The sequence below is a fragment of the Spodoptera frugiperda genome, chromosome 20 (assembly GCF_023101765.2).
Source record: "Spodoptera frugiperda isolate SF20-4 chromosome 20, AGI-APGP_CSIRO_Sfru_2.0, whole genome shotgun sequence".
Lineage (NCBI taxonomy): Eukaryota > Metazoa > Arthropoda > Insecta > Lepidoptera > Noctuidae > Spodoptera > Spodoptera frugiperda.
Window position 1 is genome coordinate 3,950,513 of NC_064231.1, and position 13,359 is coordinate 3,963,871.

A 13,359-nucleotide genomic window follows, 5' to 3' on the forward strand; every position below is an offset into this window, starting at 1 on the left:
CGAATTTTAATCAGAATACATACCAATAGGTTTTCGTTGACCATGTTTCTATACATAGTATCTACCTAAACATTAAGGAATTTATTTTGCGTTGCAACTTTTGAAACTGCCCTATATGTAGTTGCATTAGAGATAATAATATAAAAATAAAAACATTGCCATAAAATCATTTATTTTTATTCATCTTCATCCTCCGATACAAAATCGTCACTATCAGTTTCGGTCACATTAATAATAAATCTATCTGAAATGTTGTCAATTATGTGGTCGAGACCGTACATTTTTCTTCTTCTTTTATGACGTGGGACACGCAGCTTTTCCATTTTTCTGCTGTGACAAGGTTAAGTCCTTCTTCAAAAAGTTTTTTCACTTCCTGCATTTTAAATGTTTTGTTTTTCCTTGCCACATACCCTTTATTCTATTCGATGACCAAAATTGATTTGGGAAAAAAATTAGGGTATGTTGCCGTAAAAAATATTATATGTAACTGTAATTACACTTTTCACCAGTTCAACAAAATATTATATTAATTATGTTATCGGCTTTGGCGAAGAACTACAGATTCAAAAATCAATAGGCTGTCTTCTACGAATCCTTCTTCTCCGCCTATATGGCCTATGATTACGTTTGCCCTTTCCTGAAGGCTCATGTTCATGAGCTCTTATTCATGAGCAGCATTTCGCGACACACGAGTGTGTTCGTCACATAATACGATTCCTACTTCACTATATTATTTTCACACATCAATTTATAGTCTTATAAGAAACACGTGTAATCCGTTAAATACAGTGTCGGTAACTAATTATAGGAATTTCGAAAACATTAACCTGATACAATTATTAAGTGTCGGAAGAGTTTTTATTTCTAATCCACAAAACCTACAGAAAGTACAAATTAAAGTAGCAGAAAATTATAATTACCTTCGTTGATCCAGGTCTCATCTTGGTAATAAATATACCTTCCTTCTCTTCGATACTCTTTAATTTGTCGAAGGTATCGTTGGCGCCATAAAATAATGTCTTGTCGGTCAATTAAAATACTTTGCCTTGATTTGGTGGCATATTTAAAATTTAAATGTTTCATTATTTTTCTTAACGTACTCCAAGAAAAATTGGGCAAGTCGGTGTCTTCATTGACAACCTTCAGAACCTGTAAAGTAATAATTTTTTTTTTTTGAGTTAGAAAGTTTATGCAATCTAATACTTTGATTTTACAAAGAACGTTATGGTAGACATAAATATAATGCAGTAGAAGAAATAAAGTTCAAGTTACCTTTGCAATGGTGGGTGGCTCATTAGCCTTATAGCTGTAAAAGTGAAGTCGTCTAATTTGTCTTTGAAATTATGTTTCGGACCACGTTTTTCTGGAGACTTAAATTGTTCATTTTCTTTGTATTCTTTTAATTGCGATCGACTTATACTTCTGAAGTGTACCAGCTGTAGATACATAAAGTCTGTGTAAGCCTTGCTTTGATGATAGAAGAGTTATTTGTATCATTAAGTGTATGCTGTGCTGAATTGGTATGGAGTTTCTAATAAATCATTTACTTTGGCTTAAATGTTTAAGTTTCAGTACGATAAATATGACATGATGGCTTTTATTTTCTGAAAGGGTTTACGTAAGCTTTCAGCTTCAAAGCAGGCAATGTAGTGTTATACTTCTGAAACCAGCTGGATAATAAAGTCTGTGTAAGCCATGCTTTGATGATAGAAGAGTTATTTATATAAGTGATTGCTCTACTGAATTGGTATGGAGTTTCTAATAAATCATTTACTTTGGCTTTAATGTGACTTGTGTAAGTTTTAGTAGCATATAGATGACATGATATCTTTTATTTTTTGAAAGAGTTAATGTAAGCTTACCAGCATCAAAGCAGGCAATGTAGGGTTTAAAACGAAATAATTATGATTGTGTCAAGCGACATTTATTAAGCTCTGCGGCATAACAAGGGTTAATAGTAAAGTTTAGGGTTTATAACCAAAACCACCCTAGCAATATAATTTTTTAATTGATTAGCTAAGGAGCACAATAAAAGGATACGATTACTTACCACAATATTTCAAAAATAGGAAACACAGGAATGTGCCTCAGTCAATCCTTTCTTTAACTCCAGTAAAGTGTGAGTCCGAGTAAATTTAAAGGTTCCGTAGATACTACTTTTCACCTTAACGATTAAGACTGATAATATAAAACCAATGCTTTTATAAAAACATTTTCATATTGTTATGTAAAATTATTTCGTTTGTAAGCTCTCTTATGTGAGAAGGCATATAATATAGTACAGTACCGCTATTGATGATAATATAGTTGTATAATATTGATAACAATATCACACACGCAAATTCTAACCAAGAAACTCGACTAGAGAAACCTAGAAAAGAGACTTTCACAACAACCATAGATACATATATGACAGATACTATTTAATAAAAGATCGTCATCTCATTACAAACCCCTGGGAACCCTAAAGAAATATCGTTAGCTGCGTAAATACAAGCCCACCACAGCTGCGGTGAGGCTATCACATTACATGCACGGCAGGACCACTGCGTCAGCAAGTCATCCACCTGAGACATTCTGTAACTGATAGCAAACATACTAGTTCACAGGATTTATCTAGCTTATTGTTATTTTATTTTATTACTAGCTTCTGCCAACAGCTTTGCCTACGTTCCCGTGGGATAAAAAGTATCCTATGTGTTATTTTAGATCATAATCTACGCCTGTTCCAAATTTGATCCTGATCCCTTCAGCCATTTTGACATGATTTAGTAACAAAATACACACATAAACTTACAAACTTTCGCATTTAAAATATTAGTAAGAAGACTGGGTTTTACCCGCGGCTTTACTCGCTTTAATTTCCCATAAAAGATAATCTTTACGTACTCCCAACTAAAAGTAAGCAAAATTACAATATGATTGGTGGTGTAGATAAGACATAAAGAGGAGGCTTAATTTTGCATTTACTCGAACACATACTAGAAACCAAGAATACCTCAATTAATTAACTTTCCCAAGCAAATACATAATATTGGAGGTTTAGTAAATCGTATGGCGTGTTACATGGAAGGCGCGCTTTCACACAACGCAGCTTGACGTTCAGTGGTCACGAACTGTGGGGACGGTGACGTACTGTGGCCAGGGTTGCCCTCCTAATAATTAATAGCTACCCATTAAATAGAAAAGGATTTCTTACATTATAATCTCCTAAAGACAATAATGTTTTTGGTGCTCATATATATTAATATACTGTAAAATTTTCATGTGATCTAGATCACATTATTTCTATACAAATGTTCCTTAGTATATGGTTAACAAAAGCATTAGAATCGCGCTTATATTTTAAATGTGAAAGTTTGTTTGTTTGGATGTTTGTCCGTCAATCACGCTAAAACTACTGAACGGATTTTAATGAAATTTAGTGTACAGAGAGGGTATGAGCTGACTTAGGTGATAGGACTTTTTATTCCATAGGAACGCGGGTGAAGTCGCTGGCAGTAGTTATTTCTAAATAAAACCACCTTTTATAAAAGCAAAATTGATCAGAGAAAACTTTCCACATTCTCTAAACAATCTTACTGTAAAATACCCACTTTCTCTCAATAAATGACTGTTATCCCACGACCAAACACTATCAGAGTATCTTACAGCCCTGTACCAATGATTTATAGCACACTTTGACAGTAAAATGAGACTATACGTCACAAGATGCAAGAATACAAAGCCTACAATAGAAGTTTCCTTAGAAAGTCGCAAGTTCTAGTCGGCGGGGAAACGGGTAAACAAAGGGAGTCAATTGTTTGGATATTGACAGTTTTTGATTTAGGACTAGGTACTAGGTAGGTAAATTATTGTTGTATACTTGTTCAGTTAATAATATTATAAGAAGTAACAGTTTTTTTTATCTAAATATGTTGGAGGTGATCGAAAGTGTAGTGACTACTACTACACCAATTGTACACACTAGTTCTAATTTTAAGTTACATTACTCTTGTGCTAGGGCGCCGCCACCGCGCGGACGGCTCGCTTACAGCCTTTTCGTATTGACGTTACGAAATATATCATAATGGCATAAGATTTAATGTTCAAATTTAAATGACAAGTTTATCGTTGGGTTGGTGAAGCGGTCACAGGTGTCTTTAAAGTGAAATATGTCCTTTATAGTAATCCAGTAGTCAAATTCCACACGCTGTTAAAGATGTTAATAAAAACATAGATACAACTGTATATAGAACTATAAATCACCATCCAATTTACTTTTCTAACTTCCTAATAATATACAGGTGTAAAAAGGTCAAAACAAATAGTTGAACTAATAAATCACCGGCTCATTAACAACCATTAGTTTAAACATTTGATTAATTCTTAATAAATGTTAACAACATTTCATTTCATTTAATTAAATCAAATGTTACTTCCGAAGGTTTCGTGTTATTAATACGTTATCATATTAACATATTATAAAGTATCATAACACGATTTTTAATTCACGAAAGGACGCTATGTAATAGCCCTGTTCCATATGGAATTAACAGAGGTGTTACGAATGCTCACATATTAAACTATACACAGAAATGAACCATGTAACAGCTACTTTCTATCAGATATGATAGAGTTCCCATGCGATAAGGACCAAGTTTATTACCAAACATTGAACACAATTTCAGACCTTTTTTAGTTTTTTTTTAAGGGAATAAGTTGGGCAACGACCAGAAATATGTGCGTTGCCAGCCTTTTGGGTTAGGAATTCAAGGGTTATGGGGAATCGGGTATTGAGAAGATTAGGGACGGGGGTAATTGGGAATACGGTAACCTCACGTGTCAATGTTCGCCACGAAAGTCTATAAGTATAATAATATTAAAAAAGAATTGAATTTTACTCAACACAGGAATGAACTCATGGCTTCAACTTCAACATAGATCACGCAAAACTGTTATATCGATTAATTAATAACTCAGGAATCGAACCTAAAACCTCAAGCAGTCAACCTCAATACTTATACCTAATACATATAATAAAACTAATCTCTAAACTAAAGCAAGACCATACTCTAAAGCCGGAGACTTCAAAGCTAAGCATTGCAATTTCATGCTAAACGCTAAACATTATGATAATTTAGCCTCGGGACTAAGCCAGCTAAGCTAAAATAATAACTCGCTAGTTCATGAGCGGTGATTAAAATTTATATGTTGTATGTAATATACATATATGTTATAATGTTACATAGTGTATGTGTATAGGCAATGTTATTAATTGGTTTCGAGTTCATAATTATAGACGTGTTTGATTGAGGTTACAATTTAGTGAATCGATGTAAATATCGTATATTCTATGATATAGATGTATGATGAAGGCTTCTGTTAGCTAGTTTTTATTTAATTAATGACTTAACTTAATTATATCAAAATATGAAATATGTAAATATCCAAATTCACGCAAATTTTTTATAAAAAAAAATGTAACTGAGAGATTACTCGTTTCAAATCTTTCATTTTGAACAGCGCGCACCGCTTAATTATGTTATGTTTTTTTTTTGTGAAGGAAAAGTCATCCAAAGACTCCTCAAGACTGTTGCGTTAAAAATACATAACAGAACATTTTTGATCCTTTTTTAATCCAAAATCTGATCCACCGAGAAAATCTATCTTACCGGTCTTTGAACATGAATAAAACCTCTATTCTTAAGGTTGAGACAGATCTCAACTACAATAGTATTATGCAAAAGATACGATCATGTAGAATGTACGTAGGATGTCTATAATTACCTACATCTAGTTCTAGTCATTAAAACGCGCGTAACATCTACAGAATTAGATCACTGGGTCAGTAAGCTCCGTTATGTGGGCTGAACACAATAACATTGACATACAATGCCCGTTCTAAAGTCGAATTTTTAAAATTTATAACTGCAAAAAGTTTTTAATACAACATTCCTTGAGTCATTGTTTTCATTACGTACTGAAGTCCAGTAAAACGTTTTCTTCGGCATTACCTAATTGGGTAGTTTCCTAGATCAAAAATAATTTATTTTGATATTTCAATATAATAAAAAAATAATCGTACTATCGTGCATTAATTTGACGATTACCTATATTTATTTATTTAATTTTTCTAGCTAATTTTAAAGAAGTAAGTAAGCTATTTGACGCAAAAAACTATGACGTCAGTTGTGATCTCCTACAAAATTCATAGAAAAGTATAGAATTTGACTAGTTGGAAACTACCGTATTGTACAGCTGCGTTGTGGTATATTTTTGGGTAGTTAACATGGAGTTTTACCCCATAAAATTAACGTCATTTTTACCAAAAACCCACCCATAATAGACCCAATTTTCCCATTCTGACGACCCACATTTTAACACAGTCAATTTCTTCTTCCTCTTTCCAGACATGAAACTAAATACGTTTCAATTTTATATATAATATCCTAACCTACATATAAAATAATTAGATAAGCAGGAACATTTCCTTAATCACGACACAAAAATCTAGAGCTTCGTTATAAAACACGTAATACGGACACCGACGAGTTATTTTCGCAATCAAAACGGGTCAATTAACAGGCTCATTATTTTATAACACATTTAGGCACGACACGAGTGAATCAGTCTTATAAAGAGCGTTCTGTGTGAAAAAAGATTAATTTGAAATGGAATAAATTAATTCCATAAAAAAAAACCTATACCACTTGTCATCTGGGGCCTTAGTGCGAATTTGTTCTACGTTTAACCCTTTAGCCGCCTTTAACCTTAAAGGGTTAACCCTTTAGCCGCCTTTAACCTTAAAGGGTTAACCCTTTAACCACCTTTGTCGATCGAAACGAGAGCGCGTTCGGCGCTGTGATTGGTTGTACTTGTACTACGGACTCTGGAAGTTAGTAGAGGAAACTTATTAAAATGTTTAGTAGCGAATATCTTAAGTCAGTTAAGATCATGCTAAAATAAAATTCAGACTACAAAGCAGTACAATATAAAATAATATTTGCTCTTAAACAGACAAAATACTTGAAAAAAGTTCTGCATGAAAAACAGATCTCTAAAACACTAATTAAATTTCCTTTCTTTTTTCCAAACTCTTTTCATTTCATCTTCGTTCTCTCAAGGGCCAGTTTTAAATGAAACTCACAATTTCCCTAGAGTACCATTTTAGCAGAAATAGACTTTTATTTTCGTAAAAGTCTAGTCTACACTATTGTTTTATCTCTCACAATGACAGACGGAGCGTTAATATCAAAGAATTGTTTTAAAAAATATATCTTTTCTTTTACAAAGATATTTTTGGTACTAAAGTTTTTCAACTGAAAGGCCTTAGTTGACATTTTAGGATTGTAAACTGTCACTTGAAACCTCACTACGTAGCTAAAAATCTTTTGAGACACTTTGTAGACATTCCAATGTCTGGATTTGTATCTTAAAATGGCAGTCGCTTTTAAAATTATTAAAATATTTGACGAACTACTACAGTCAAGTGAAAAATATATAATAGATTCTGATATCGTTATGATATACCCGTTGAACTTTGTTTCGCCTTTATTTTCTTACATAAGAACCTTCTCCTAAAAATAAAAAATTCAACAAAAAACATAATTAGCGAAATCAGTTCAGCTGTTTTCGAGATTTACGCTTACCAAATTCTACGATTCATTTTCACATTAACAGATTCACACAACGACAAGGTGCTTGTACGATTTGTATAAGAAAAAAATATTTACTATCTATTATAAATGCGTAAGTTTGTGTGTTTACCTATCTTTCTTTCACATCGCTACGAAGCGATATAATTTTTCGTAATTTTTGTGTCCTCCTAGTAAATTGATTATCATAAGGGGTCAATGTTCTTTATGTCGTACTATGAGCACGTACCTGTAGAATGTTAGTACTTACTCCAATTAGCTTACTAAGCATATTTGTTAAACCAGGTGCTCATAATAATATATTGCATTGACAGTCTAAAGTAAGCGATCGTGATTGTAACTTGATTCGATGTTTTTGTTGAAATATGAGCTGTTTAGTCGTGAAAATAAAAATTGCATACTTTTTGGGGCTTTAGTTATGTTACACTTAAACAATTAATATATTTGTATGTGTGTTTTTTTTACCATCTAGTTTGGTATTATTAACTTCTGAAATAATTTCCGTACATATTGCAATGTGCGTATTTTTTTCCTTTTCTAAATTACCCGTTGACTCATTCGCCAACGATAATTCGAAATTGGGAAATACTTCTGATAAATCGATATCAAGTTTACATGACACAATGACACTCATTAAAATATTTTTATCTATCCAATACAATGACAAAACTTGCATAAAACGACACATGCTGTATTAATTTCACATTAATCCAAATAAATCTTTCTTTGTTGCAGGTTGTGAACGAAACAAAAGAAAATTAAATTCGCGCGATCCAATTTCGAATTCGACATGTCCTAACCGACGATTCCTTTTTTAAATTTGTAATTGGAATATGGATTCGTGGAGAACTGGCCAGTGATTGTATAGTGTTGGTTGTGTGTGATTTGTGTTTGAACTAGTGTGGTATAATAAACAAAATGGAAGCCATGGAACGGAGAGGAAAGTTGGCGGCGATCGCTGCTATCATGTTCATCGTGTTTTGGTCGCAATGTGAGTATTTATATTATCTTAATCTGATTAACTGTTTAATTATCGGTCATAAACACTGCAGCCAAAAGACAAAGCCGGTAAATAGGTTATCGAGGCACACAAGCACGTTTTATAAAAATAAAAAAATAAACAAATCCAAAATTAAAATTCAGAACAGTAGCAAATTACACAGGATTAAACAGTAAAAACTAATTACATTTTTTATACTGAAAGTTTCATAAAAAAGTCCATAAATTCTAGTCTAGATAACTGAATCTGTGCTAGTGGCTAGGTCACATGCTTCCGCAATAACTTTAGCTTCCGTGCTCGCGCTAGCTACTGGCGTCCGACCGGCTTTATGCCAGTCAGTCTAAACGAGGCATTAATTTTAGCATACCGATGCAATTTTAGCACGAGTTCAACAATCATGCCTATTGTACTAATTTAATTGAAATCTAGTAATTTTTGTTACGTTGTATGTATTTATTTTTACCTACTATCTTTATAGAAGTTATCGATAGGTCTTCGTGTGCCTTTTATTCATAGAATAGGCAATTATATTCTTTCTTTTACTTTAGTCTATTCCCATTTTTTACCATTTTATTAATATCAGGGCATTGTGCTATGGTAAATGCAAATAAAAGGCCTTTGATTGTGCTGATGTCTAGAATAGTTCCCGATCTTTGGATCGGGAACACGGATTTTCAGAGAACTGCGTAAACCAAAATCCCCTCTACAGAAACGTGCACTTATTGGGTTATTATTTCGTCAATAATAGTAATATAAAATATAATAGTCTTAAGACTTGTTTCACATTATCTGGATAGTCGCTATGTATCAGATTACTTTGAATTAAGAACGTTATTTGTATGGACTATCTGTCACATAAGTTTATCGGACACTTATACAATGCAGGTGGTGAAACACGCGCTAGTTTTTTATAAAACACTTTGTCTTTTATAATTTTCTATTGATACTAGCGGACCCGACAGACGTTGTCCTGTCTACACGTCTTTAATTTGATAATTTGTCGGATCCAATGTAAAACATTCCAAAATCAACAACTACTAATAAATTAAATATTTATTAAAAAAACATTGTCCAGCGGACAAAATTGTGAATCTAAACCATTCTCAGATCCCCTTGAACACACACAAAAAATTTCATCAAAATTGGTCCAGTCGTTTAAGAGAAGTTCAGTGACATACACACTTCCAGAAGAATTATATATATAAAGATTTGCATATTTGTGTGAGAACAAATCACTCATTCACAAACCCCCATAGGTATATTTTCCAGCACCAAATTCTCTAAAACAAAACAAATGTCGCATTACCTAAAAAACCGATTCCGTCTGGTTTTCGACCTTGGCCGCGAACTTGCTCGCGTATTTGTATTTGTCTAATCCGCCCACTATCTTTACACTTTATACTAATGGAAGTCGTGGACTACTGAGCTTGTCTCCGATTGCTGATAACACTAACAATGGAATTTACATACACAGCATGTCAAGCTACCCAAAATTATTAAACTCTTTCATGGCATTTTCAACCTTTATGTTTTGTGATACAGTTGAAAATTGGTTGACGGGATTTTCAGTTCAGGATGGTTTGATGTGCTTCTGTCTGCAAATTCTATTGTTATTGTTATCAACTGTTCATTTCAAGATCTGTCTGTAATGTTGTCACTAGCTCCTAAAATAGTAGTAGCCTAATATGCAGATGTTATAGTTATTTTTGAAGTATGACAAAATATTCTTGGAGGTATTTTTCGGAGTCGCTTTACTGGGCATATAAATGTGATAAAACAAGGAGTTACCGTGATATTATTTATAGTTTCAATAAGGCACGTGTAAGCTTTGTCTCTGGTTGTGTAGTATAAGTAGTCGTATATGTATACAGACTACACCTATAGCTACATATAACTAGTATATAGACATATATATCCTTAAGGATTAACTAATATGAGGTTATGTTACACTTTCTAAAACTAGTATAATTATTAATATTCACTTCAGTTAAATGTATCGCTTACCTTTTATCGTCAGCTGTATTTCCGAACCGATACGACCATCAAGGAAAAAGCGTACTCCTTTTTAAAAGGCCGGCAATGCACCTGTAATTCCTCTGCGTCGCGGGTGTCCATGCGGCTGCTTTGACCGCTTACCATTCAGTGACAATCTGCTCGTTTGCCAGCTATTCCTTAAAAAAACCTTTAGACAAGTCAGGAAAACACGATGATGTAAAATCCACACTATCTGAATGTAACATTAAGTACAGAAAAACCCAACAAAATAGTTTTATCAAGGTATTGTTGGGAAGTACAACTTGCCATATCGAAGGAATTTAATAATATTTCCCTTATCACAAATTCTGCACGCTATGGTGCCGGTAATAATGGTGAAGATAAGCTTCTATGCTAATTATTTACATTTTTATGCGAAGTCGGACATTCCTTGACGTCATCAATATGATTTTGATGAATAAAGAAAATATGTACATCATGTTCTACTGTATGTTCGTAATTATTTCAAACGACTCTGGCTTTTCACAAGTTTCTATATTATAATTGAAATACTACTTATAAACTAACTACTGCAAAATGAAAGTTAACCCAAACTGCAGTTTGAGCTACAAATAATTCATGCATGAACAATCTCGTTTATTCACGGCCCTCTAAATTTAATGGAACACTAAATTTCATAGAAAGCTGCAGTAGTCTAGTGCTAGCTTATTAAATTATTTGAATTTCGAACTCGCGCCGCCGGCCGCCATATTTGAAACGGCTTCTGTCAGATAAAGTGAAATCAACGTTCTATTGTTTATGGTTCAGCCTTAAGACCGAATGATTTGTGACTTTGCAATGTTGATTATCCATAAAGTTAATTATTATGTTATCGCCTTACTCATGTAACTGTTTGATGAGTAACTCGACTAGTTTCAAGCCATGCTAGAGGCTCAAAATTAAAAAAGACACGCGACGCGACGATTGTCGCACTGCTACTGTGAGTAAGCCAATAACATAATAATTAATTTAGTATGTTTCACGAAAGTTAATATAAAATTAATCCATAAGGTATTTGCGTCTTCTGTATTTACTACCAAAATTTTGTTACATCGAACCTCACACAAGATACCTGCTTCTTGCATACTATTAGAGAGGGCTTATTCAACATTGGACGGAAACCAACAAGAAACGATGAACCAATATCAAAATCAAACAATTAACTGAATATTTCTGACCAGGTCGAGGAGTGGAAGGCCAGAGGAACAACACGAAGATGTCGTACGTGTGTCCGCCGCAGTTCATCAGGCTGGGCCACAGCTGCTACTACTTCAGTGAGAACAAGGCCACGTGGCAGGCTGCACTCTTCGCATGCACGGTAAGTTCATTCTTAAGATTTAGAACATTACACTTGTACATACACAAATTGTATCACTGATGACTTTCTTACTATAAGTGTTGCCGCACTCAGACTCATCGAATGGTTACTTAACCCAGCAAGTTTTCGGAACAAAATCTTTACTAAGGAATAGTTTAAGTAATTATTTCATTGTCTCTGAGTACGACAGTTAGAACATTACACTTGCATCGCTTTCTTACTTATAAGTGCTACGTGCACTTAACTAATAAGCTTGGAATCAAACTGGATAATAATTAATAATGATAAACAGAAGACACTCTTTAGTAAAGTGGTCGTGTAAAGCAGAACTTGGAAAGTACGTCTTTCCAAGATCTGCATTTTCTTCTTTCTTGACAGGGGAACTCATCCCATAACTTCTCGCGCCTTGGGTGAAGCGAGAGCGTGTGTTCAGACTCTTACTGACTAAAAACTATCCCGTTTTTCCTGCTCTGCGAGCTGGAGCCCCGGTAACCCGTTTAAGTCTTCCGCGGCTTCGTATTGGCATCGTATTGGGCAGCATTACTGGACCCAAAGATATATCTAGCAGATAGATATCTAGTACATTTTTCTAGTTAAACTCAAAACAATCCATCAATCAATTTATTAAGAGCTAAAGAATCTATTATCAACAACCATTCCTAATAGAAAAGTGTGTCTACACCTGCACCACATGCCTAGCCTGTAGCCATAAATGCAGCTTTAAGAGTTCGCATTCCGACTCAAAGTATAAACATAGAAACAGATCGTATAATATTTTTATTGCTGCAATCAAAAGTTTATAATGTGGCAGAATTTTAATAACTTAATAAATATGTTCTTTGCTTTCCAAATGAGATCGCTTTACATTCAATGGGCCCAGTTTATTTAGTTAATTCAAATATCATTGACACACATCGTAAAGTAGGTTTAAAATTCCATCACGATGAATACGAATGGATTTTGGTTTGCCAAGGTTAGCTTTTGAGCGACAGTAAATTATCTGAAAATGATGTATGCAAAAATCAAGTTTCATAAAAATGTTCGAAGCTTAAAGAGGTAAAGACATATATGTCAGCAGTGGAAAATTTCAAAGATTAAATTCTAATTCAAATATTATGCAATATAGAGATCCACAAAAATATATAAAACAAACCGGTCACTTAAAAAAAGGTCAAAAACTAGACAAACAGCTGCAATTAGTAACCATAGTGATTAAGATGTTAAATAGCACATAAAGTAAATAAATAAAATTAATTAATTCATCCCAAACAAATGTATCTACAAAAATAAAGAATCTATTAACAAAGAACATTATCGTCAAAGACGACAAAATCATCTTCATTCAAAACCCAAAATTCAGAAATACATTA

General features: G+C 33.5%; 1 protein-coding gene across 3 annotated transcripts in view; it reads left to right on the plus strand.

Moving 5' to 3' along the window:
- The window catches only part of LOC118281827 (uncharacterized), a 170,127-nt gene that overhangs the window by 105,422 nt on the left and 51,346 nt on the right, over window positions 1–13,359 (plus strand). For all 3 annotated transcript variants that reach the window (XM_035602565.2, XM_035602574.2, XM_035602582.2), the window contains 2 exons: window positions 8,373–8,628; window positions 11,853–11,989. In XM_035602565.2, the coding sequence (XP_035458458.2) occupies window positions 8,556–8,628; window positions 11,853–11,989 (210 nt within the window). In that variant the 5' untranslated portion in view covers window positions 8,373–8,555. The remainder of the gene's footprint in view (window positions 1–8,372; window positions 8,629–11,852; window positions 11,990–13,359) is intronic.